The sequence below is a fragment of the Marmota marmota genome, unplaced genomic scaffold (genome assembly GCF_001458135.2).
Source record: "Marmota marmota marmota unplaced genomic scaffold, marMar, whole genome shotgun sequence".
NCBI classification, from domain to species: Eukaryota; Metazoa; Chordata; class Mammalia; order Rodentia; family Sciuridae; genus Marmota; species Marmota marmota.
The window spans coordinates 567518-591862 of record NW_026000185.1 but is presented as its reverse complement, the minus strand read 5'-3'; the positions used below and the strand labels follow the sequence as shown (position 1 = coordinate 591862).

General features: G+C 54.2%; 1 protein-coding gene across 1 annotated transcript in view; it reads left to right on the top strand.

The window, feature by feature from the left end:
* Clec16a (C-type lectin domain containing 16A) overlaps positions 1-24345 on the top strand; it is a 186260-nt gene that overhangs the window by 123749 nt on the left and 38166 nt on the right. Inside the window, exons 20-22 of the mRNA XM_048790048.1 lie at positions 17730-17881; positions 20181-20385; positions 22324-22491. Of these exons, the coding sequence (XP_048646005.1) occupies positions 17730-17881; positions 20181-20385; positions 22324-22491 (525 nt within the window). The remainder of the gene's footprint in view (positions 1-17729; positions 17882-20180; positions 20386-22323; positions 22492-24345) is intronic.

Here is a 24345-nt window from a genome sequence, read left to right as displayed (position 1 = left end):
GGATCCAACCTGCCTCTCCGCCCACCACTGCACTGTGTTCTGGGGGCAGACTGAGCTGTGTGATGGGCAGAAGCAGAGGCCCAGCAGGTAGCCCGGCTCAGGGGTGGCCCCAGGTGAATAGGAGACGAGCTAAAACAGCTGGGGCCTAAGATTGGCACCAGACAGAACCTCTGCTTTGGAAGTGAGTGCCTTTCCCATGGTCACAGTCACAGTGCGCTTCCAGACCCATCTTCTAAGAGGCACACCGCGGACCTGACCTTTTTTTTTTTTTTTTTTTTTTTTGGTACTAGGAATTGATCCCAGGGACGCTTTACCACTGAGCTACACTCCCAGCCCGTTTTATTTTATTTATTTTATTTTATTTATTTTATTTTATTTTATTTTTAAGATAGGGTCTTGCTAAGTTGCCGAGATGCTGGGATTACGGACATGTACCACCTGGCCCAGGAGGGAGCTGACGTTTTTCTAAATGCTTTTTTTAAAATTAGACATTATCAGTTCACTGCGGAAAGTCGAGAAAGTAGAGACAGGCATTGAAAACAGACAGACAGACACAGTAAGGAGACCATGCCCCACAGAGAATCCGTGAGTTCGCTTTACAGAGGCGAGGTGGCCGTGCGCGCAACGACGGTACGTACTCACTCCTCGCGCCCGCCCTGCTCTGTCATTGGCCAAGCCTTTCAGTTGTGCCAGACTTTTCACAAGAGTCTGTGACTGGAGTTACCTGTGAATATTTTGTCCATGTAAACTGTTGCATCTTCTACTCACAGACGATGCTCACTTTGCATTTATGTAAATTACACTGTGTTCTTTTAAAATAAATCAAGTACAAAGGAAGGGACGTAATTTAAAGAGAATATCAGGTGTACAGATGGTCCAACTATGGGAAAATCCTAAGGGTAGTAAAGAAATGGCTAAATTTTAGGAAACCCTATTTTAACAGGATTTTTAAAAAACTGAATGTGTGGGCCTGAGGTTTAGCTCAGTGGTCGAAGCTTACCTGGGTTCCATCCCCAACAAACTACTGCTTATATCATCCCGTCATGAGGTGGCTGAGCTTGGTTTAGCATCCCTTTATTTGTGAGTTTGTCCCTATTGAAACTCCCTTCCCAAAGTTTGCTCTCGAGAATCCCAGCACATGAGTTTGAGTGGACCTGGGGTTGAAGGCAAGCTGGCTGGAAGGCTCTCCACCCCGAGCCGCCCTCCGGGAAGGCTGTGCCGTGGTGGCTGGGTGAGTAACCAGGGCCTGTTTTCCTGACTCGAACTCACGACTGTGAGTAAGCGCCTCCCATCACTTACCAGTTCCCTGATCTGCAAGACTTAAACGGCTCCCTCACCCTTGACAGATTTCTTCTCTCCCTGTGTTCTGGGGGCCTCTGTAAGTGCCTTTTAATATTTCTATTGTGTGTGTTAATCTTTCATTAGAATTTGATGTAATAGAAATATTTTTTAAAAGGCTGAGCTCAATTAGTGTCTTTCCCTGCCCTGTTATTTACATCCTTCTTGACCTGAATCATTAATGGCAGAGGGCGCTGACATGGGCCTGGTTCGGGGCTCTTCTGATTAACTCTCAGGGCGCTGTGAGCCATCAGACCAGGATCGCATTACACCTCGGGGGTTCACTGGGGTTCTGAATGAGCTCTCTGGGAAGCTGAGAACCTCCGAACCTTTTTGGACCTGTTGACGTCTGTCCCATGAGTGGCCTGGGGCGTCTCACCCCAGTGCCGTGGAGTAAATGGAGGGGAAGGATCTTGCCTTTGTTTTGAGTTGTCCGTCGTCGGCTGCTGATTCTTTGCAGGAGCCCAAGCCTCCTGGTCACTCAGCTGGCTTCAGTGCTGGCCCTGGGCAAGTCTGTCTTCTCTGAAGGCCCCTGTGGTGGGGAGTTGGGTCCTCCCCAGGCAGTGCTGGCAGGCAGTGGTGTGAAGAGGTGACTGTGCAGGGAGTTACCCAAGAGCCGATGGGACTCCCAGTGTCCCGGTCACATTCACACCAAGGCCACACGAGGCCACCTGAGGGTGACGGAGCCAGCATCAGCCTTTTTAAAGCCCCCCGGCTGATTCCACTAACAACAAGTTTGGGAGCCACAGCTCTAGGGCTCCCTGAGGAGCCGAGACATGGCCCCCTAAACTCGCTCTAGCACAGCGGCACACGAAGGGGTCTCCAGTGCCCACTCTCAACAAAAAAGATGTGCTTTTTGGAGAAAATGGAGGAAAAAAATGGAGAAAATGGAGAGACAGAAGTCAGACGCTGCCAGCCGTCTCTCTACACAAGGCCCAGACAAGCGGGCAGGTGCGTGTCTGCCTGCTGGGACACAGGAGGGAGAGGGGGGTCAAGTGGTGGTCCGCCTCCTATAAGTTGCTGTCAGGTGTCCCTGTGTCCTGGCCAGTTGGTGTTGCCAGGGCACCCCGCTCCTGGAAGGAATTACAGGGCTCCTCCTCAGGGAGACCCAGCCTCCTTAAGGGTCGGAGCTGGGCTTCAGCTGGGGCTTCTGCCTGTGATGCTGTTTGGGATCTCACCAGTCTCCAAAGCAGGGTCCAGGCTCTCGCAGGCGTGGCCCCTAAACTCTCCACTTGAGGTGCCCCAGGCGCGTCGCAGCGGCCTGACTTTGAGAGGCCCCGAGCCCCTCCCGAGCTGACCGCGCCTGGCCTCCAGCACACCACACCCCCAAGGCTGACAGGCCGGAGGAACGTTCCAACTCACGGGTTCCACCAGCTGTGGCAGCCCATGCGGGGGCCTGCCCACCTCAGGCCTGGACAGTGGGAGACGGGCAGCAAGACGAGTGGCGCACACTTCCCCAGCTCTCTGCTCTTCCTGGGGCCCGTTCGCCGTCCCTGCGCGCTCTGTGACACGGGAGAGAGCTGTGTGGGAGTGTGCCTCTGTGGGCTCTGGCGGGGGGTGTTGCTGACGGTGACACCCTCAAGACCGCGTGGGGCCGAGCCCCTGCCCTCCAGGTCTAGGAGCTCCCGGGTGTCCTGAGACAGGTGGTCCCCACCCAGAGGCCGTGGCCAGTGGTGACAGCTCTAGTGGTCGGGGTCCTCGTTGGCCTCGGTCTCCTGTGTGTAGTGCCACTGCTGAGTCCTCCTTGAGTTGTCCCACCTGGTAGTGACGAGCCACCGTGGCCACCTAGATTTACATTGATGAAAACAGATAAAGTTTGAAATTCTGTTCTCAGTGCATCAGCTCTGTTTCAGGAGCGTCATGATGTGTGTCTAGTGTAGAGGTGGAAAGAATGTTCAGGTTTCATGTTGGTTAATTGAAGTTTAGATGGACACGTGAGTTGGTGCTCTGTGTGGTCCTGTGCTAGGCGGCGCAGCTAGGGGACATTCCGTCGATACAGAAAGGCCTGTGGCCGCACAGCTGGCAGTGGGATGCCATCGGGAAAGGAGGACAGCGCAGGTTTCCCCGACTCCTCCTCACCGGTGCGTGGACACCTGTCTTCAACCCTGCGGAGACCCTGAGTGTCCTTACCTGCAGGCTGGAGCAGGACAGTGGCCTCCTTACCTGTAGTGCCGAGCGACTGGAGCCAGGGTGGAGCAGCGGTGATGCCCCTGGGCCGCCCCTCTCACTACTTCCTCGCGCCTGGGAGCTGCGCCCGGTCATCACCCCGGTGCCGGTGGGACAGGGGAAGCCAGCACTGCCCTGTGTCGGAGCTCCTCTCCTTCCTCTTGCTGCACATCTGAGTTCCTGGGTCCTGCTGCAGGAGCCTGCTTCCAGGCAGGATCGCGAGGCCCACGGGTGGGGGGCCCAGACTGGCCAGAGGAGTAAGGAGGGGGGTCTTGAGGGTCTCAGTCTTCCTGCCAGCTGGTGTTCCCTCCTGAGGTCGTGCCTGAGGTCGTGCCCGAATTTCCTGACTGTCTGTGACCTTTTCCTTTCTCTCCCTGCCGGAGGATCTCCACTGCCAAGTGTTTAACAAGAGCAGCCGGGACAGCGGGGCTTCTGCAGCCTGCCTCGCGGAGTCACCCGGGCTCTGGCTCTGACAGCAGCCGATGTCACTTCCCGGACTGGTCCAGATTCATCTAACCTAGTGTGACCCCAGAATCTTTCACAGGATTGGGGTTGGTTTAAAGTGTACGTGGAGGAAATTGGACCTGCCAGGATCCTGGGAGTTGACCCTTCTGAGGGTCCTGGCACTAGCGGCATGGCCTGGGACCAGTTACTGGTTCAGTCGCGCTCTCGGTTCTTCATCTGAAAGGTGCGGAGGAAAGGCACCTCCTGCCTCGGGTGGTCTGAAGTGCGCATCACCGGGCCAGGTGCTTGTGAAGCGCATCTCTTGGAGTGTGCACAGGGGTGCCTTTGTCAGTGGATGGGACCTGTGGGAACAGTCTGTGGGAAGGATTTGCAGGTGAACTCTCGCCGCGTCCCTGGGCAGGTTAGGCACTGCCTTCCTGTGGCTCTAGCGGTTTATGCTAACGGACTTACTTCAGTTACCCCAGCGGGCTGTGCCTGTGTAAGAGTGAGACCTCATTCACCCCTGCGTCCCTGTGCTTGGCCATAGGCAGTTCACGGTATATCTTTGGCAAGTTGGTAAGTAAAGGAACGAATGGGAAATGTCCTCAGTGGACCCTTTGCTCCTGTGTAAGTCCCGTCTGGTTGTGATCGTGAACTTGTAACTGGAGGCCTGAGTCCAATGTCAGTGAAGAGCCGCAGGCACGCACCTTCAGTTGCCATGCCAACACGCGGTCCCTGCGCGTCTGCTTCCTGCCCCACCCACAGCCCAGCCCCTCTGCCTGGCCTCCGCTAGCCCCTTACACCAGTCCAGTCCCATCGAAGGACAGCACATCCTTCCCCCACCCTGGGGTCCCAGAGCCTTCAGCCCTCGGGGGTCGGAGGCCCCAGGCTGTCCCACCCCACCCCCCCACCTTTGTGTGTCTCCTCCACTCTGTTTGTCCCCTGGTCTGTGACTCCCTGAGGGCAGGGCAGCCTTTTATCTGTGTCTCACCCACAGTGGACATTCCTGCTCCCAACAAAGTCAGATGAGCACCTCCTGTGGGCCTGGCTGAGCAGTGGACACAAGTGACAAGACTCTGCCTTTGAGGACGCCTCTTCTGACAATGACGGTTTTTTGAATGATAAAGTGAGATGAAGGAGTGAATGGAGTGCCCTTTTTTATTTTCTTTTTATATTTATTTTTTAGTTTTCGGTGGACACAACATCTGTATTTTATTTTTATGTGGTGCTGAGAATGGAACCCAGCGCCCCGCGCGTGCCAGGCAAGCGCCTACCGCCTGAGCCACCTCCCCAGCCCCGGAGAGCCCTTTCTTATTTTCTTTTTCTTGAATTTAATAGAATAGTTGAGTGCAAGATGTTGGTGGGTTGGTTGGTTGGTTGGTTGGTTGGTGCTGGGGCTGAGCCCAGGAGTCCGGTGCTTGCCACCACTGAGACAAGTTCACTTTTAAAAGAAGAAAAAACTCAGAGGGAGAAATAATTGAGCTTTTTAGTATCTTTTGTGTTGAAGCATAGTTTAAAGAAGCCATCTAGTTGGGTGCAGTGTATGCAGAGCTGTGTGATGAGGTTTAGTTTCATGTTAACCATAATCATTTTAAATCACATGCTTTGAAAGTGTTGCTCAAGTGCCACTGATTGTTGGTCATCGGTTTGAAAACGAGAAATTCAAAACATCAAGCAGGAAACTTGGTTGGTGGCGTGTACAGCTTTTGTTTAAGTCCAGAGGTATGACATGTCTCCACCAGAGGTCTCCCATATTTTACTGTTAGCGATTGAAGTACTCTGAATTCCCACAAGCTAATTAAAAATCAGCCTGCTGTGCCGGTAAGCATCCACTCCGCGAACTAATTTCTGCCAAAGGGCCGTAAATGTGTCCCCTGGTGTGAAATTGAGACGCTCTTTCCCATCAGAAAAGGAGCGTGTGGGTTAGTCCCAGCCTCTTAATGAGAGGCAAGGAAGCCCAGGCCCACCCAGAAAGGTCATTGTCCCCACTGAGGCCACACAGCCTGCGAGTGGGCTTCAGCCCAGGCCCCTCTGTTGGTCTCACGGTGGTCCTCAGCCAGCCCTGCTCATCTCCGCTGAGTTGCATTGAGGGGGCACCTTGTTGCCAATCGCTGTTTTAGCACTTTGCAAATATTGAGTTCCCATAGCAACCCTATAGAGAAGTGCTGATGGTCACCCCTTCCCTCAGGGACTTTTCTTATGAAGTCTTAGAAAGGAAACCCAAAGGAAAGAGAAGTGGTGGCCCTAACTCCAAGAACCTTCCATCCAGAGGAGGAAGGAGAGATGTACCCACACAGACACACGGAAAAAAAACTCACAGGTCCTCTCTGCCCTTCAGCTCCTTTAAATAATGCACCCCTGATTAAGTGACATCTCCTTTCGTCACATTTTGGGACTGAGATTCAGAAATGTCACCTAGAGCAGGGATATATCTGCCTTCTTCACCCTGTGACCCAGGTCCTGGCACATGGTAGATGGCAGGCAGGTGCGGAGCGGAGAGACCCAAACCACGTCCCGCAGAGGGGGCCCAGAGCCGAGGAATCCTGGGGGCACCAGAAAGCCAGGGTGTCCTTGTCCTTTGGCTGCCAGGCTGCTGGGGACCAGGAGGGAAGGAGCTATCAGGGGTGACAGTGAAGAGTTGAGGTATTCAAATCTTTTCTTGGAAATCTCAAGTATTCCATTCACCACCTCAAGGGTTAGGTAACTTTATTTACTCATGCTAAACAGGGCCATTTTCAAAGAGGAAATTATGCAATGTACTATGCAAATGTGGCCTTCCGAGAGCAGTGTGGAGATAAGTGTGGTCACCACTGCACTATGGGATGAGATGTGCCCCGGGTGGCAGGCTGCGAGTCGCCTGATAAGGCATATGCCATGCTGTACTTGGAATTGCTGCTCATTCGGATCTGTTCCTGGTAATTACGGTTTTCACTGAGCTGTCTATCTGTGAACTTTGTGCGGTAAAAGTAAGGGGAACAAGGAATGCAGCTTTTCTGAGTCGCGCGTCTCTGCGGAGACTTGAGCAGGGGAGCTGCCCTGTGCGTGCTCTGGATGTGTGGGGACAGGAAGGGTGAAAGGCTCACTCTGTTCTCCCAAGAAGAGTCTCTCTGGAAACTTTTCCAGGTGTCATTTTGTGAAAACCAGTCACCTGTGTAACTAGACATGGCTCACGCACTTCAAACTAGAAGGAAAAATAGCTGTGGAAAACCCCTCCTCTGCAGCAGGCAGAGCCGTGCCCAGGCCAGCCAAGGGCACCTGGGGCAGGCTGCTGTCCTCCCTGGCCTCATCCTGCTGCTCTGACAACGGCATTACCGCTCCTCCATCCACTAGCCATTGTCCCCAAGCTCTTCACGGCCACCCATCATGTAGTAGCTGCTGAGTGAACAAGTGACATGTGTACTGCCCACATCTGCAAAGTGAACATTGATAGGATGACCTTGGTGGCCTTGGAATCCTGGGAAACTAAGAAGTGGCACCCCCTTGGGTCCAAGCTCCCAAGATAACTCAGTGGGAACGACTTGAACTTGGGAACCAAATGGATTTTCACAGTGAGGGGTCTTGTGGCCATCAGTCAAAAGGGACGAGAAGTCAGAAAATTTATAATTGTTATGTGCAGGTACTACGACCAGCCACCTCGTTCATGTCAGGCGCGCTGCCGTGACTGTCTGAATTTCTCACTTCAACCCTAGAAGCCAGCTTCCCCCCACCCCCGAGGTGTTCATTTGAAATCCCTCAAGCTACTGCCCAGGTGTAAGAATTGGACAGTGAACATCTGTGCACCCTCACCTGCCTCCTCCCACGAACCTTCTTCCATACTTGATTTCTCACCTCTTTCTCTACCTATCCATCAATCCAGTCCTATTTTTTTTTTCATTTATTTTTTAGGAGTAGTTGGAAATGATACCTTTATTTTATTTATTTTATGTGGTGCTGAGGCTGGAACCCAGGGACTCGCACGGGCTGGACGAGCGCTCTACCACTGAGCCACAGTCGCAGCCCCTCCATCCTATTTTTTTCAAATATTTTTTTAGCTGTAGTTGGACACACAGTATCATAGTTTACTGATTGCTTTTTTGTGTGGTGCTAAGGATCAAACCTGTACCTCGAATGTGCTAGGGAAGCGCTCTGCCACTGAGCCCCGGCCCGGCCCCAGCCCCAATGCAGCCCTATTTTTAAAACCTGCTTCAGAGCACATTGCAGCCCTCGGTACCTCCCCTCTACACACTCCAGCTGTGTGTCTTGAACAGAGCTGTCAAGTCATGGTCCTGCCCCTGGCCTGCAAAGAAGGCCTCTGCGGTGAAGTCCAAGGCCCAGGTCAGCACGGCCCAAGAGCTTGGATGGAGCTCCAGAGCATCGGTCCCAGACCCAGCCGCCGATTCTTCCCCTGCATGGCCTCCTGCATCTTGTGCTGTGTTTATGGTAGGAAGTGGGGATGGGGTGTGTTGGGGGACACAGTGCTTTAGCCAGTTGCTCATGGCACTGGACAGCAGCAGGTGGAGAAGAGACCCCAAGCCAGGACAGGAGGGAGGCGGCGGTGGTGTCACGGGAACCCCAGCAGTAGAGGCCGTGGAGCCACGCTGGAGGTCGCGGTCCCCGGGATCTCATCAGGTGACCTGCGGTCTGCAGGCCTGCTTGCTGCTGCCCTTTGCGATTTGGAGGAGCCACGCCAAGGTGTTTTTATTCCTGCCCCACTGTGTTCTGAGAGGGGTCCCAGCAAAAGCCCGCCAGGCCCTCTGTATCAGGGAGGGATCCTATGGCTCAGCCGCCCCTGGTCCTGCTGGGAAGGGCTGCCTCAGGAGCTTCAGAGAAGACAAAGTAATTGATTGCTACTTGCAGCAATTAACCCATAAGCTGTTGCTGGGTCGATGGAGAAATGGTGACTGAATGTTCTTCAAAGGATCGATCTGACTGTCAGGAGAAGCGGCCAGCCTGATTGCGTGTGCTGGTGCACACCCTCGGTGGGAACACCAGAGGGTCAGGGGCCCTGATCGGAGTTCCCCCCGGAGCTCCCGGAGGCTCAGGGAGGCCTGGGTGCTGTGAGCTGACCAGGGTGTCCTTCCCTGGCCCCTGCTGCTGGGCACACCTGAGTCCTCACAGCAGCTCCGAAGACAGCTCAGTGGGGGCACTTCCTGACCCTGCAGCACGCTGTGCTTCCCCTGCCGTAGCGGACCGTGGCGTCTCTGGATGAGTGGCTTCTGAGAACTGCAGCCCGTCTCCTCTGTCTCCTGCCACTCCCCAGTCGCCACCAGCCCTGCGCCACTGGCTGGGTGAGGCCTCTCCCGCCACTGCACCTGGCATCAGGGAGCCGTGTGATTCCTTCACGCCCTTGTCAGACTCTTCTGTGCCACACAGTGCCATCTCTCTTCCCCTGAGGCCCGTCCCCCAGGTCAGAGAGTTCCAAGGACTGCCCACTGTCCACAGTCTGAAGGCTCCCTGAGAGCAGGACTTTGGGCTGTCCTGCTCACCACTGCATCTCAGCATCTGAAGGCCCCAGGGGTGGCGGCACCCCTTCAGTGCAGCCTGCACGCATGAGGACGCTCCAGGCTGGAATTCGGGCGGCATTCCTGACTGGAAGGGGACCTGGATCCCCACTGAGAGGGTCACCACGTGCCCAGGGAAGAAGCAGCCTTGCCAGAGGCAGCCAGCAGCATCGGGTGGCTTCCTTGGCCTGCGGGGCCTGCCTGTGGAAAGCTTGCATGGTGTGAGCCAGGCGGAGCTGGCCACATGGGGGACGTCCCATCTCTGAGGAAACTAGGTAGGCCTTTTCTCTGGCCTCATCCAGGGGACTGGACCCCAGATTCTGATCGGCTCGCTCAGGATAGTGGGAAGGTCACGCATCCGTCGGCCTCCATGCCACAACCAAGTCATTTGTCCACCTGTGTCCTTGGAAGTTTCTTGACCACAGGACCCTGGGACCACGTCAAGTGGGACCAGCTTATGGACGCTGCCGAGGAAGGTGAGTCTTGCAGCGCTTGGCCCTGAGGAAGCTCCCAGGCGGCTCTCCACTTCAGAATCGGCCCTGTTGTTCAGCGTGTGGCATTAGACAACCTAAGCCCCAGTGCCACGGTGTCCCCATTCCAGTGAAAGTCAGTGGCCCCTGCTGCTGAGGGCCACTGCGGTCCCCATAGTCAATCCCATTCAGCTCCGATGGTCGCACAGGGGCGGGGCGGCAGCATGTAGCATCCTTTGCCAATGGAGCCAGAGCCTGGAGGTCTCGCTGCAGGCCCTGCTTTCTTGGAATCCACCCCCCACGCACTCACACGCACTCACACTCACTCACGCACACTCACGCACACTCACGCGCACACAGACGTGAGGGATCTGGACCCTGTTCCTCAGCCCAGCCTGACCTCTGATCAACACCCCTGTCTGAAGGACCCTACAAGACCCTGAGTGCTTACTCGGTTGTGATCTGAACTCCAGCTGCGGCCTAAAACCCAGAGTCTCGGATTTCAGAGCCCTAGAATCCCGCTGGCCTAGAGATCCCCCGTCAGGATGAAGACTTCCTGGATTCTACATGTAGTTGGAGCCACCAACTCCAAGAATTAGATCATGGTATTGGCATCCATGCTTCGTTATGAAGAGACCGTTTAAATACAGCCAAGTCAATCAGCCCCACTTGCTGCTCAGGAATGAGCCACATCCTGCCAGAGGAGGGAGCTGGAGGGAGGCTTCAGTCCAGGTGCTGAGTGGCCTCAAAATGGGAGCATCCCCTGCAGCCCAGATGCTTCAGCACTGGCCAAGGACAGGTCAAGGCACTGCCTCCGTGGGGCGTACATATGGGCAGGGAGACCAGCCCAGACAAGGAAGGAGTGATTGAGGGGTTCCGGGATGGCAGGCACTAGGGGTCTGGGTGGGGACTTAAGGACATGGGTAGGAGGCCACTGGAGATGACGGGCCATGGGGGATCTTGCAGGACAGGCCACGGGTCTGTGTACCCTGCCTACTCCATGATCCCACAGGAGTTCTGAGAAATGACCGGAATCTATGATTCAGTGTCTCCGTCTGAAGAACCTGGTGTGGTCAAGAGCATGTGTTCAGGAAGCCTGACTCTCTCAGGTGAGGGCTCCCACCTGAGTTCTGCCCCAGGGAGTCAGGCTTCTGCCAGGCATTTGCCTTGGGCGGGACGTACCGTGACCACCTTTGACCAGACCACACAGCCTCCTTCTACAAGGTGTTCAGGACCTGGCCCCAACCCCCTCTCAAGCCCCCTGGGCAGCCCTGAAGGGGATTAAGTCCTAGTTTTGCCAGTGAAGAACCTGAGACTCAGAGAGGGAGGTGACTTGCCCAGGGTCACAGAGTATTAGCGGCAGAGCTGGAGTTTAAGCCCAGTCACCATGGCTGCAAAGCCCAAGCTGTTTGTGGCTGGCCACGTTGCCCTGACTGTGTCCTGGAGGGGCAGGTGGCTCTTCCATGCTCTCTGCTTTTCTCGTCTCCTGACATCCTAAACCGCTGGGAAATGGCTGCACTGTATTGCCTTCATCCTGCCTAATCCTGCAGGACCTTCTGAGCATCCAAAGTGGCCAGCCCTGATCTAGTGTTCCAAGATGTGCTGTGTCACGCCTTGGTGGTGCTGGAAGAGTTTTAGAATTCTAACTGTAACTGTCTATAGCACTAAATTAAAATAAGTCACCCCTGCAGTTACATGTTGCTGAGAAGCAAACCACCTTTACACTTAGTGACTCAAAAACACGGACATTCATTTTGTTTGCAAAGGTACAGTTTGCCCAGAGCTCAGTGGGGAAGCTCCTCCCTGCTCTAATGGCATCTGCTAAGAACTAGAGGACCTGCTCGGGGCTGGCCAGGGACCCAGAACCTTGGTTTCTCCTTCAGCTGTCCAAGTGGCTGCTTGGGCTTCCTCACAGCATGGCGGATGGGTTCTGAGAAGATTTTTATGATCTTGCCTCTGAAAACCAAAAGCAGCACTTCCTCCGATATTCCCGTGGCCTCAGCAGTCCCAGAGGACCTCCAGGTTCTAGGAGAGAGGGCTCACAGACAGGGCTCACCATGTGAGCAAGAAGAGCACCCGGGAAGGGAGGTTCTCCTGAGGCCACGTTGGGAAAGTGCAGTCCACAAGAAAATTCATTTCTGAGCCCTTCTGGTCCATTCTGGTACAGCAAGGAGAAAGTCTCAGACAGACAGTAGTCTACCTTAGAACATCTGACTTGGTTTCCCTTTGGTCAAGAGAGCAGGCATGCTGTGCTCCATGGCGCACGCCTGTCATCCCAGCAGCTCAGGAGGCTGAGGCAGGAGGATCCCGAGTTCAAAGCCAGCCTCAGCAAAAGCAAGGCGCTAAGCAGCTCAGTGAGACCCTGTCTCTAAATAAAACACACAAAATAGGGCTGGAGTGTGGCTCAGTGGTTGAGTGCCCCCGAGTTCAATCCCCAGTACTCAAAAAAGCAGGCATAATTTAATAAAATGCTTTCTTTCTCTTTCTCTTCATGATCATCTTATTGATTGTAAGAAATTCTGGGTTTCTAGTCATAGTATTGATATGAGGCTTCCTTTTTAAATAAACTTGTTTTAGTAAAACACAAATGCTTAAGGAGAGAATTAGCACAAGCTGTTTTGCTGCTGGGAATTTGTTCTCATGTGCATGTTAATAAAATATTCCTTCAATTGATGGAGCAAAAGCCTGGAAACCATCCTCAGTTAGGAGTCATGGGAGTCACCCTCACTGTGAAAGGTCTCTGTCCTTTGTCATCTGGACACATGGTTCAGTGGCATAAGCTCAGTGTAGACGGTGCATGTGAACGGTAGGGCAGGACATAGCCACACGAGCCATGGGGAATGCACAGGGGGTGGATGACAAGAAATCTGCACATGGTTGTCTCTGGGGAGGGGGACGCAGAAGATTTATCGCCCCTGCAAAAAAAAAAAAAAAAAGTTTTACGCCTTTTAAAATGGGAACATACAATACGCTATGTAGTCATATTAGTAAGTTTACTATTTCCTAAAGAAGTAAAATAGTGAATTTTCTCCGCCCTCAAATAAATAAAAGGCAGCACTTAGGAGTAGCGGCTGCAGCCACCTTGCCTGGAGCAGAACTTTGCTGGGAGGTGTACCACGCGTCAGGGTCACGTGGATGTGTCTGCCTGGCCACCTGCTCTGTCTCCTCTCCAGAGCAGCCCTACCAATGGGAACCGGAAACTCGGGGCCAGTCCTCACGCTCAGTGTCATGTTGCCTAGTGCGTGGGGAGCCCAGGGCAGCTTGACCCGCACTGTGTGGGTCGGATTGGACCCCACATCTCATCTCCCAGGACTGGCTGTTTGGGAGACCCACGGCTGTGCACCAAGGGGTCATCCGAGAGCCTCTTGCTCTCGCCTGGCTCTCCATGAGCAGCTGCTTCCTTGGGGATCAGCCTGGGGGGTCCTGCTCGCCCACAGCTGGGCCCAGGGATACTCTCCTTCCCTGATTGGGCCCTAGAAGGACCTCAAACCCTTTCTGTCAGGATGCAGAGAAATTTGCTTTTTTTCTTTATTCAGTGTTAAGGGTGCAGGTAGCACGTCCGTTTCCCCTCTGGAAACTCAGAACATTGCGTATAAACTAAAACCACCTTGCCTCTTGCTGTTGCCACTCAGCACTGATTTTTTGAGACTTGGTGGGCCTGTGCACATGTCTGGAGAGCTGACCCGTTCCTGGCTGTCGCCACGGCCATACCTCCAATAACAATCCGTTGTGTTCAGGCTGTCCCTTTGGGCTGAACACTTGGGTCTTTAGGACCCCAGAGCTGCTCTCAGCATCCCCGGGCACATCTCTTGCCCCACACCTTTGAGCACTTTTCTTGGGAACATACCAACTGCCAGGTCATAGCATGTGAAGCTTTCAGTTTTTTTAATAAATAATGCCGATTTGCCCTTCAAAATGCCTGAGTTCGTTTATTCTCCCACCAGCAGCCTTTGAGAATGCCAGTCTCTCTGTGTCCTCTGTAACACCTGATGTTATCAAGCCTTTTTATGTTGAGTGAGAAGAAGGTGGCGCCTTGATTTGGTGTGGTGTTGAGAGCCACAACCAAGTCAAGATGGCGCCTGGCATTTTGCCAGAAGGAAGGAGTGGTTGGGAGGTAGCGCCAGCGAGCCGTTAAGATGATGATAATTGAGTTGAGCTGTGTATAACTATTAAGGTGATGACTGATTGCTGTAACTGGAGGATGCTAAGTTGGAACAAGCTGTGTACTCAGTTGTGTATATAAACCTCTGCTGGCCCGCAATAAGGCGGCTCCTGCTACCTCGGGTGCCCGCTCCTTTTGAGTTCTCGCGGAGTTCCCGTTGAGTTTCCGTGGGGTTCAGGCAATAAAGCAGTCCCTGTTTGAACCTACAAGTGGCTCGTGACCGCCCGGTGATTTGTGCCCAGCCAGACTGCGGCCGTGTGGTCCCTGACTTCTCCGAGGACAAGCACCCTGTGTGTGAGGGCTACTCTGTCCCTGCTCTGGGAACCCTTTCCAATGGCTGCTTTATCATCTTCTGCTGCTTGTATCCTAGAATGTCTTCCAACAACTTTGTGCAGTGTCTTTATATGAATTGGAGTGACGCTGTTGGGGGAGGGAGCCAGGAGGTTCGGATAAGCCCCAGATTCTGGAAAGCGGCTTGGGTGGGTGACCAGGCATGCCAGCTGCACTGGCCACTCCTGAATCAGGCAGGGAGGCCCCGGAAGCCACCGTTCACCGTGACAGAAATACCTGCCACCTAGTCCCTCCCGCATGGCCACATCCCTTATGGGATCCTGCATGGTGCTGTCTGACTGCCCCAAAATCCACACCCACATGCAGGAAGGCTTCGGGCGACGGCTGAGCGTGTGGGCACAGTTGGCCTTCACTCAGCCACTCTCCCTGGGTTCCTCTGGCACCCGGACATCCAGCCACCCGGACACCATCGCCTGTCCCCAGCACTGCAGCCAGGAATGCCCACACCCTGACCTGAAGGGGATGCGTAGGTTCCCTAAAGTGACACCCCAGAGGCCCGCAGATGAGTCCCCCAAAGCCAGCATGTCCTCCCTGTCCCTGAAGGTGGCCTGTGCAGCCAGCGGATGCCCCGCAAGGTGGAAAGCAGAGGCCCCTCCCGCCCCTCACCACCCACGGGGCCTTCCTGCCCGTGGGGACACTGTGTTTTCTAATGACATCTCACCGAGTCCTCCCACTCCCGGGGCTTTGACGGCCCGTGGCATTTCGGAGAGCCCTGCCGCTCCGGGGGGGGGGGTTGGTTCTCCCTTTCTGTTCTGGGTGGGAGGTAGCAGGTCTTCTTTTCCCTGGAGCCCGAGGCAGCTCGGCTTTGTGAGGGAGGCCGGTGGCCTGCTGACAAGCCCCAGTGTCGCTGACCAGATGACTCTCAGTCGGGTCAGTCGGCAGCTGAGAGCGCAGAGCAAAGCTGAGGTATCCTGCTGGGAGCGGGGAGACGAGAGGAGAAGTGGCAAGAAAAAGCTGCCGTTTTGTTCTGTTTTTAAAATGATTCTCATTGAGAAAATATCTTAAATACTGAGTCCAGACCGTCCACCCTGCCTGCCCGGATCAAGAGGTTTCGTTTTTTAGAATACACAAGATACGGTGTCCAGAGAAAGCAATGATGGGATGGAAGTTCAGGATGAAGTCTCTCTCGAAGTTTCTCAGGGCCTGTGGCTGGGATGGTGGGAAGGGGACGGGTCTCGCCATAGGTCACATGATGCACAAGTCCTGGCAGTTAGCCGGCCGCCGCGGTGCCAGTGTGCGCGCTGTGGGGACCTGGCTGTCCTGAAGCCAGGGAAAGACTCGGCCTGTAAAAGCTTGGAGGGTGGACTGCAAGCACCCAGGAGCCGAACCGGGGCAGGGACACCCTCAGGAGAGGGTGCTGAGCTGCAGAGAGACTGCCCGGGGCACTTCCTCACTCCTTAGACCAGATGAAAAGACCAGGGACGGGGCGGGGCGGGGCGGGGCGGCGGAGAATACCTGAGCCTAAGTTTGTTCTGTGTGTGGGGCTAGAACTCACACCATCTGCACTACCTTCTGCTTTTCCCAAGAAATTTAAGCCAAATATTGGGTCCAAGTATTCCCAAGAGCTAACTGGGGTGATGGTGTTCCAACCTGAATGCCGTGCCGTGCCACGTCTGTGGGCTCCCTTCACACCAGACCCTTAAAAGGAGTCGGTGTTGCCATCCATAAATCACAGCTCAAAAAGGCGGTTAAGAAAAATCAGACACACTGCCATTTTTCGAACCAGACTTGCATTAATAGGCTTGCCCTCTGCCCTGGGCTCAGGTTGGTCTGGAGGGACGCCTGGGTGGGCGGGTTTGTTGTTCTCTTCTAGAGCACTGTGCTCACACTTCCTATTCGGATTCCGGATTCCTTCTGACAGAACCGCTCCCCTTCTCTCCCTCTATGCTACTCAGCGTCCTTTCTCTGCTTTTTATCTATTTTTGGCTGGTGATCTGCGCATATCCTTACAGGAGAAATCCCCTTGGCACGTTACATACGGGGATACCTTTTGAACATCAAATTTCTATCCTCTTTTTCATCTAGAATCGTGATTTTTTTCCCCCCCGTCGTCATTATACATAGTGTAAATGAGTTTGGGGTGTGTTTGGTCGGTTGGTTTGGTCATTTTGGCGATGCTGCCCTGGGGCCAGGGCCAGACACCTGCTGAGCTGCACCCGCAGCCCCACGTGTGTATGATTTTTAACTGGAGTTTTTAGTGTCTTTCAGAAGAATATCTTGAATACTGTCATTTTGAAAGGATTTCAAGTAAAAGAGGGGCACATAGAGCGAAAGTGGAAACTCTCCTTTAATTCATCCCCCCACGTATCCTCCCAACCCTAGTTCTCACTTCTCTCCCCACAGGTGACCACCATTCGCCGTCTGCTTAGGCATGATTTTTACATGAGTCTATAATTTTCCATCTGGGGAGGAAAAAAATCACAAAAGTTGTTTCCCTGCTTGGGGACATTTTGAGTGTTTCCTGGTTTGACGATCTTTTTTTAAAACATGTGGTACAGGGTTTCCCTGGAGAGAACTCAAAGTAGGTAGTAGGTGCGGCTGTCCTATGTTACTGAGGTGTCTTCAGCACCATCAAGGACAGAACTCAGATGTGGAATTGGGGGATAACTTTCAAGGAGAAGGAGGAAGGGTCCCCACGCACAAGACCCCAGGCTAAGTGATCTTCCCATCTGTCCTCCTCGACTGCAGCAAACATCTCAGATAAGGACATTCTTCCATGCCCAGGGTCCTGCGCCCTCTAGTGCAGAGCTTGGCACTGAGTTGCCAGACACCAAGTTGTGGACTTCATGGTGCTGTTGTAGAGAGCAAGAGACTCTTCCTGTTTGATCTTGGTGACACCATCTCAGACTGCCATTCTAGGTCCATGGGAGGTGCTGCAGTGCCCTGGGTTGCTGGGCTCGCGCTCTTGGGACCTTGTCTTTGCCGTGCTGGGCATGGAACCCAGAGCCCGCACGTGCCAGGCAGCTCCTCTACCGCCAGCTGCCTCCTCAGCCCCAGCTCTTGGTTATTTTAAGCCGCAGTTAGTACTCAACACACAGTGAACTTTGGACTAAGGGTTGGTCGTACTTTAAATCGGTCCCAACAGATAGTGCTTTGAGGCCATGTGCCTTGTGGCCGTTTTTTGAGACGAGGAATCTGAGGCCCAGAGAGGAAGAGGAACTTTCACAGCATGACTGGCTGAGGAGGGTCTTAGACCAGTCCCGAGGGGCTCGAGGCCTTCCAAGCTCTGCTTCCTGGCAGAACGAGAGACAGCTGGGGGGTCCTCCCAGGCCGGCAGCCAGACACGCACTCATTCTTCTCTCTGCTCGCTCTTCCCAGATAACAGTGACTTGATCGCGTGCACAGTGATCACCAAGGACGGTGGCATGGTCCAGCGATTCCTGGCTGTCGACATTTACCAGATGAGTTTGGTGGAGCCTGATGTGTCCCGGCTTGGCTGGGGAGTGGTCAAGTTCGCAGGCCTTCTGCAGGTAAGATGACCAAAAATTCTGGAATCGCTTCCAAGTTCCCTGCACAGACCCACATACCCAGTTATCATCTTTGTAGACCGTTTCGAACCATGCAAGGAGGGTGTGAACAAATTGTCCGTGGGGAAAGCTAAGACTTTGCACAGATAAGGGCCAAGTCCTCTTTGACCAAAACCCACACCCCTCTCCCCTGCAAGAGATAACCTCCATTATCAGACTGATGCTTGCAGATCTATTTCTGTGCCAAATGTGCATAATGACACATACCAGGTTTTAGAATTGTGTCTGGTCAGCCCTCTGTATGTGCATCCGCATCTTCAACCAACTGTAGATAAAAAAAAAAAAAAAAAGTCTTTGAAAAAGATGGCATCTGAACTGAACATACAGACTTTCTTCTTATCATTATTTTCTAAGCAGCATTTACATTGCATGAGGTGTTCTGAGTGATCCAGAGATGATCTAAAGTGGAGGGGAGGACGTGTCCATGATATGCTCTCTGCTCCAGTCCTCTGTACGTAAGGGACATGGGCACCTGCAGATTCTGGTATCCTCGGGGTCCTGAAACAATCCCTTGTGGGCCCCAAAGGGTGACTGTACATATATTTCAGAGTAGGTGTTTTTTGGTGTCTCATGGAACATATTGCCAACTCTGCCTTCTTCACTCAGTGGTGTCCCTCAGCGAGCCCACCATGTCAGAGCATGCGCACCTGCTGGTTTTCTCTAACTGCCGCGGGACTGGACCAGGCATGCTGAGCCAGGGCTCTGTTTTACCTTTCCAGCAGTGCGCCTTGAGCGGAATTGGTCTCACTTCCGGGTGCACTTGGTCAGGATTTCCCTAGGCAGATAACTGAGACGTGGCATGTGCCTGTTTTAAGTGTTGAGAGACCCTGCCAACTTCCTCCCTTAGTGATCTTTGCCACCAGAACTCTATGAGGATTCCCTTCCGCTCGCCCCGACTCCAGCGCGGAACGGCTCTGAATCGCCTCACACCAAGTGGGAGCTGTTTGTCGATTAGAGACGGCCAGTGCCATCTTCTTTGTTGAGTGAAACAAAGAACCGGAGGCTCAGGAGCAGCCTGGCCACTCACACCTGTCACCCCCCGGTCCCCGAGTTCCCAGCAAGCACGTCCTCGCCTGGATCCGCCCTACTGTGAGGCAGCCCGTTTCCGGGCTGTGCAGTTCTCATTCCTGGAAAGACCTCCCTGTAGCATGGCCTGCTGGCCCTGCCCACTGCGGGTCACGAGAGCCACCCACCTATTTGAAGATACTACTGCTCACCCCCGCCTCCTCTCCTTCAGGATCTTTCTAGTTTAAACATGTCTCTTGGAGAGAACGATGAGAGCGACAACCATAGAACCTTTCGCTTTCAACAAGACTCGCATGTAAGACCTTGTCCATTGGGCGACCTAGGCTTTTTATATCTAGGCTTATGACCCATGTCCTTTGGAATTTACGTCAGGAGACTGTTTCCTCCCCTGAAGGACTCAGACGTGTCCTCCCTCAGACAGTGAGGCCACACAGCCTTTTCTTTGGGTCGCCGTCCGGAGGCTGCTCTTGGTCAGGTCGTGCCTCTGTGAGGCCTTGCTCTCTGCTCCAGTCTGCAGGGACCCGCACCAGGTGTAACCCCCTCCTCCAGGAGCCTGTCCACGCCTCCCACCCTCTCTGGCATTGCTGGCCTTTGTGTCTGTCTGTCTGCCGGGTGACATCATCACCGAGCCGCAGGCACCAGGCTCCCCGTGGGCACCGTTCTGGGGTTTGGGATTGGAGGAGCCTCCTCCTTGCCCCTGGCTCCACGGCAGTCTCTCTACCTCCATGCACAGTGTCTTAAGATCTCGCTGAATGGCCTTCCCTGCCCCTTCCTTAGGAAACAGAAGGTCCTCAAAGACATAAAAAGGACACACAGTATCCTGTTGTCAAGAGAAGCTAGGAGGCAGATGAGCACACCTAAGGTCAAGCCCCGTAGAGGTGGGATCGCGTAGCCATCTCTGGTTTCTCAGCAGGAACAATTGATGAAGTTGCCTGTTGAGTGACAGGTGGCCCTTGAAGAAGCTAGTGAGCCCTTTTATTTGCCAGGCATCGAAGTCCTCATGGAAATGGGTGCCAGCCACCACACCCAACACTGGCCACTGTGCGTCCCTTCCTGCCTTCTTCCCCTGGGCCTGGTTGGTTTGTGCCCACCCCCAACTTTGTCAGACTGGGGAGGCATAAGCAGAGTTGACTGGGGGGATCCTGGATCCCACAGGCCCGGCAGATGCCCCCCCCACCTGAAACCTGATGCGCACCTCTGCCTCCTGGCTCTGCAGGACATGCAGGTGACTGGCGAGTACGACGACAGCCGCGCCCTGAACATCACCATCCACAAGCCCACCTCCAGCCCCCACTCCAAGCCCTTCCCCATCCTCCAGGCCACCTTCGTCTTCTCGGACCACATCCGCTGCATCATCGCCAAGCAGCGCCTGGCCGTGGGGCGCATCCAGGCCAGGCGCATGAAGATGCAGAGGATAGCGGGTGAGTGCCGTGGGCGGGCTGTCCCCTGGGCCTCCCAGGGCGGAGCAGCCACAGGGCTGCCACTGTGCTTCTCACAGTGACCTGGAGAAACCCAGGCTCCTGGAGAGGGGGACACGTGCTCGGGCTCACGGTGCTCCACGGGGGATGGAGGCTTTGCACGGAAATGCCCACTTCCGAAGTGCTTGGTCACCTGAGAGTTTCCAGGGCCACGTGGGAGAGAAGGGGATCCCTCCCTGGCAGGCCAGAGGCCGGGAGAGGCAGGCAGTGTGTGACAGGTGTTCTCGCTCCTCCACTGACTGACACGGGATACCTGAACCTTCCGGTTCCACCTTGAGCCTTAAAAAAACCTTCCACTTATGGGGCTCGTGACCCGCTTTACAGAGGAGGAAACTGGGGCTCAGCCACTTGCCAGTCACCCAGAGAGCCAGTTGGCAGGACCCAAAGGCTGAACTCCCCCTCTGCCTCCCCGCTTCCCGCGGAGCTCCCCTCCCCGGCCCCACCCAGCCCTGAATGCAGATGAGGCTTGGCGTGTCTCAGGTAAAGTGGGGAATCTGCTAGGAAACCAAGCACCATGCTGTCAGGGAGGCCCAGCTGTCTTGGGGAAGGCAGGGCCTGGGTGTCCTGTTGGGTTCATGAGTGGAAGCCAGGCGTAGCCATCCTTGGTGAGCAGGAGAAGGTGGTGTCCTGTCAGCTCCCCAAACCAGGCACAGCCTCTCTCAAGGTACCCAGTACCTCTGGACAGCTCAGGCTGGGCCGGCCCTGGCGTGGCTGCTGGGGAATGTCCAGCTGGAGGTGGGGTGGGGCGCTTTCTCAAGGGCTAACCTAAAAATAAACCCGTGGAGGGTGGTTCTGGGCGTTGCTGGCCGGGGTATTTGCTGTGCGTGCCTCCTGGTTGGCACCGCCTGCCTCCCGGGGAGACCCCCATCTTGTTCTCACTGAGCTGCAGCCTGGCCTGCGATTCATTACAGAAGCGTTCTGTGATGTGCAAAGTGACTCAGAGCATTCAGACTTTTCTTCAAGATTTATTTTCAGAGGTTTTGTTTTGTTTTGTTTTGTTTTGTTTTTAATGTAAAGCAGTTTCTCGCAGCAGGCATGAAGGCCAAATATTTCATTTGAAAATCGAGAATTATGCTGCAAAGTGGCTGTTGGAACCAGCGCCTTGGGTGTTTCTAAAATTGGTTTTAAAACGCCCCCTGAGGTGATATATCAGGTAGCTGTTTATGGGGAGGAGGGTGACAGCGCTGACACGCAGAGTCCCGTGACTGCTCTCCGTCACACACCGCCCGGGCACAGTCCGCCCTGCACAGCGGTGGATCCCACATCCGTGGCTTCAGCTAACCAGGGATTGAAATATTCAGGGAAAAAAAAAAAAACGTTGAACATGGGCACATTTTTTCCCTGTCGTTATTCCCTAAATGCAGCATAACACTCTATGCATCGGGCTTCCATCGTGTTGAGGGTTAAGTCACCCGAGGAATGACTGGTGTAGGTCCTGTGCAAACACTACGCCACTTTACATAAGGCCCCAAGCACCCACAGAGCTGGGCCTTGGGCTCCCAGAGCCGATCCCTTCAGGCTCTGCAAGTCTTTCGTTCATCTCTGCACATACATAGGAGCTTTCAGAGCAGGGTCGGCCCTATTTGCTTTAAGGTTGAAATGGCAGCAGATGCTAACCACAGTAGAACTGGCTAGCGTCCTCTCCACCTGAAGATCAGGCGTAGAAGCCTCTCTTCTTGGTTTCAACCTTCGCCTGAAGCCCTCATCCGATGCCCAGTTGGACTCTTCAGTGTAGTTGGTGCCAGCTCAAGGCTGCCTGTTTGGCATCTCCAAGGGCCATGGCTGGCAGAGCCACAGCTCCTGCAGCCCACTCTCCGTCCAGTCTCGCCTGCCTTTTCCCCTCCATATGGTAGGAATGAACTGTGTGCTGTTTGGTTACAGCCCTCCTGGACCTCCCGATCCAGCCAAGAACCGAAGTCCTGGGGTTTGGACTTGGCTCCTCCGCCTCCACCCAGCACCTGCCTTTCCGCTTCTATGAGCAGTGTCGCAGGGGCAGCAGCGACCCGACCGTGCAGCGCTCTGTGTTTGCATCTGTGGACAAGGTGCCGGGTAAGAACCCTCCCTGTGGGAGTTGGAGGGCCTTCTCGGCGGGGCCTTTGTGAGCCCCCTCCCTCTCTCAGAATCCAGGGTCTTGACGTGCCGGGTGACACAGCTTCCCAGGCTGCGTCAGAGCATGGCCCCGTTCAACACAAGCCCAGGAGCCAGTCTTGGCTCTCCCGTGGGTATTCTGCACCTTGGTTTGGTTTTCCAGAGATTTGTTGGGTGTGTGGAGAGACTTCTCAGAACTAAGACTAAGAAGTTTCTTGGAAGTTTCTTGGAAATACTTGAGTCACTAGTAACGAGGCTATGGGAGAGGAATTTCCTCCTCCACGAACTATGACTGAGGAGACGGCGTGTGCAGTCCCTAGCGTGCCCCGAGAAGCGAGCCCTGGGAAAGGGCCCTGCCGCCCACAGGCTGCGTCCCCCGTCCAGGAGCAGCTCTTTCCACTTTCTCCAGAGCCGGCTCGCTGGCCACCTTCTGCCCTCCCAACAAAAGGGAAGTGTGAGTGGAGAGTTCAAGGCCGCTTTGGCAGAGCAGAAAGGACTGCTTCTCCCGAAGAGTGGCGTGGCGCTCCTTCCTGTTCCCATGTGCGGGCTTTAAGTAACTCCATGTGCGCCGGAGCCCTCTGTCCCTCGAAAGAGCCCTTGTCTCCGTTACAGAATTCAGAAAAGTGGCACGCTCCCTAGCCACCGAGCCCCGTCTGTGTTCGAGGTTTGAACTTGAATTGCATGGGTTATGAAATGTCCTCAAAAAACAGATTTAAGAACAAAGTGCAACCATGAGAACCCACCCCAAATCCAGGGGATCAGATTCTATATTTGATTTTGTATGTTTCCTGTGTATGTGTATGTTGCACAGAAATGATTTTCAAAAATCAGACAAGACGTGATGAGATGAAAAATGAGTCATCTTTGCTCCCGAGTAACCACTGTTGATTTCTCGCATATCCTTCTGGGAATGTTTACTTGTGTGTGATATGTATGCTTTTGTGAGTTGGTTTTCACACACGGGTTCCACCATGCGTGTGATTGTGCACCTCGGCTCTTCACGCTCAGTGCCAAGTCAGTGTCACACATTAGCACACAGACTCGGGTTCCTGGCCATTAACTGCCCGTGGTGTTCTGTTGAAGGGGTGAACAAAACATCTTTTGTAACCATCTCATATTGATGGACATTTGGGTCATTTCCAGGGCTTTGCTCTCACAGTGTCACAGTGAACCTCCTTGAGCCGTCTTTGTGTAACTGCACATCTCCCACGTCTGAGGATGAGTTCCCAGCAGTAGGTCTGCCAAATCAGAAGGCAAGGCTTTTAATCTTGATAGATATGATCCCAACGTGAACTCTAGGGAAAAAATGCCCCCGTTCCCTGTGCCACCCACAGCCTGTGACTATTGCACTCTGAAAAACCAGCCCGGCCTTGCAGTGGGCGGCCGCCCTGCCTGTCCTCAGCTAGGAATGCGAAGCCATGCTGCCGATCCAGGTGCCGTCCAGGGGGCCATCCAGGGTGCGGAGGGCTCCTTGTTCAGGGCTGTAGACAGTTGCTCACTGGATATAAACCACCACGCTGTGAGTCAAAGTTAACTAAATTCAGGTGGGTCCCCGGAGAACTTCTTTCTTTGGGTGATCCGGTTTCTTTCAGTACCAGAACTTATTGGTGAAGGAGAAAAACTAGGACCCCACCGCGCCCTTTTCAAATGAGGCAGAATGTGAAAAAGTAGACGCAGGGGTGCCGTCCACCAGCCTGCGGGATCGTTGCAGTCTGCAGAGTGCTCTATGGTGACCTCTGTGCAGCTCTCCATTCCCTGGGCTTCAGGGCAGGTGCTGGGAGAGTGGCCTGGCCTCCAGGCGGGGGTGGGGGGGGG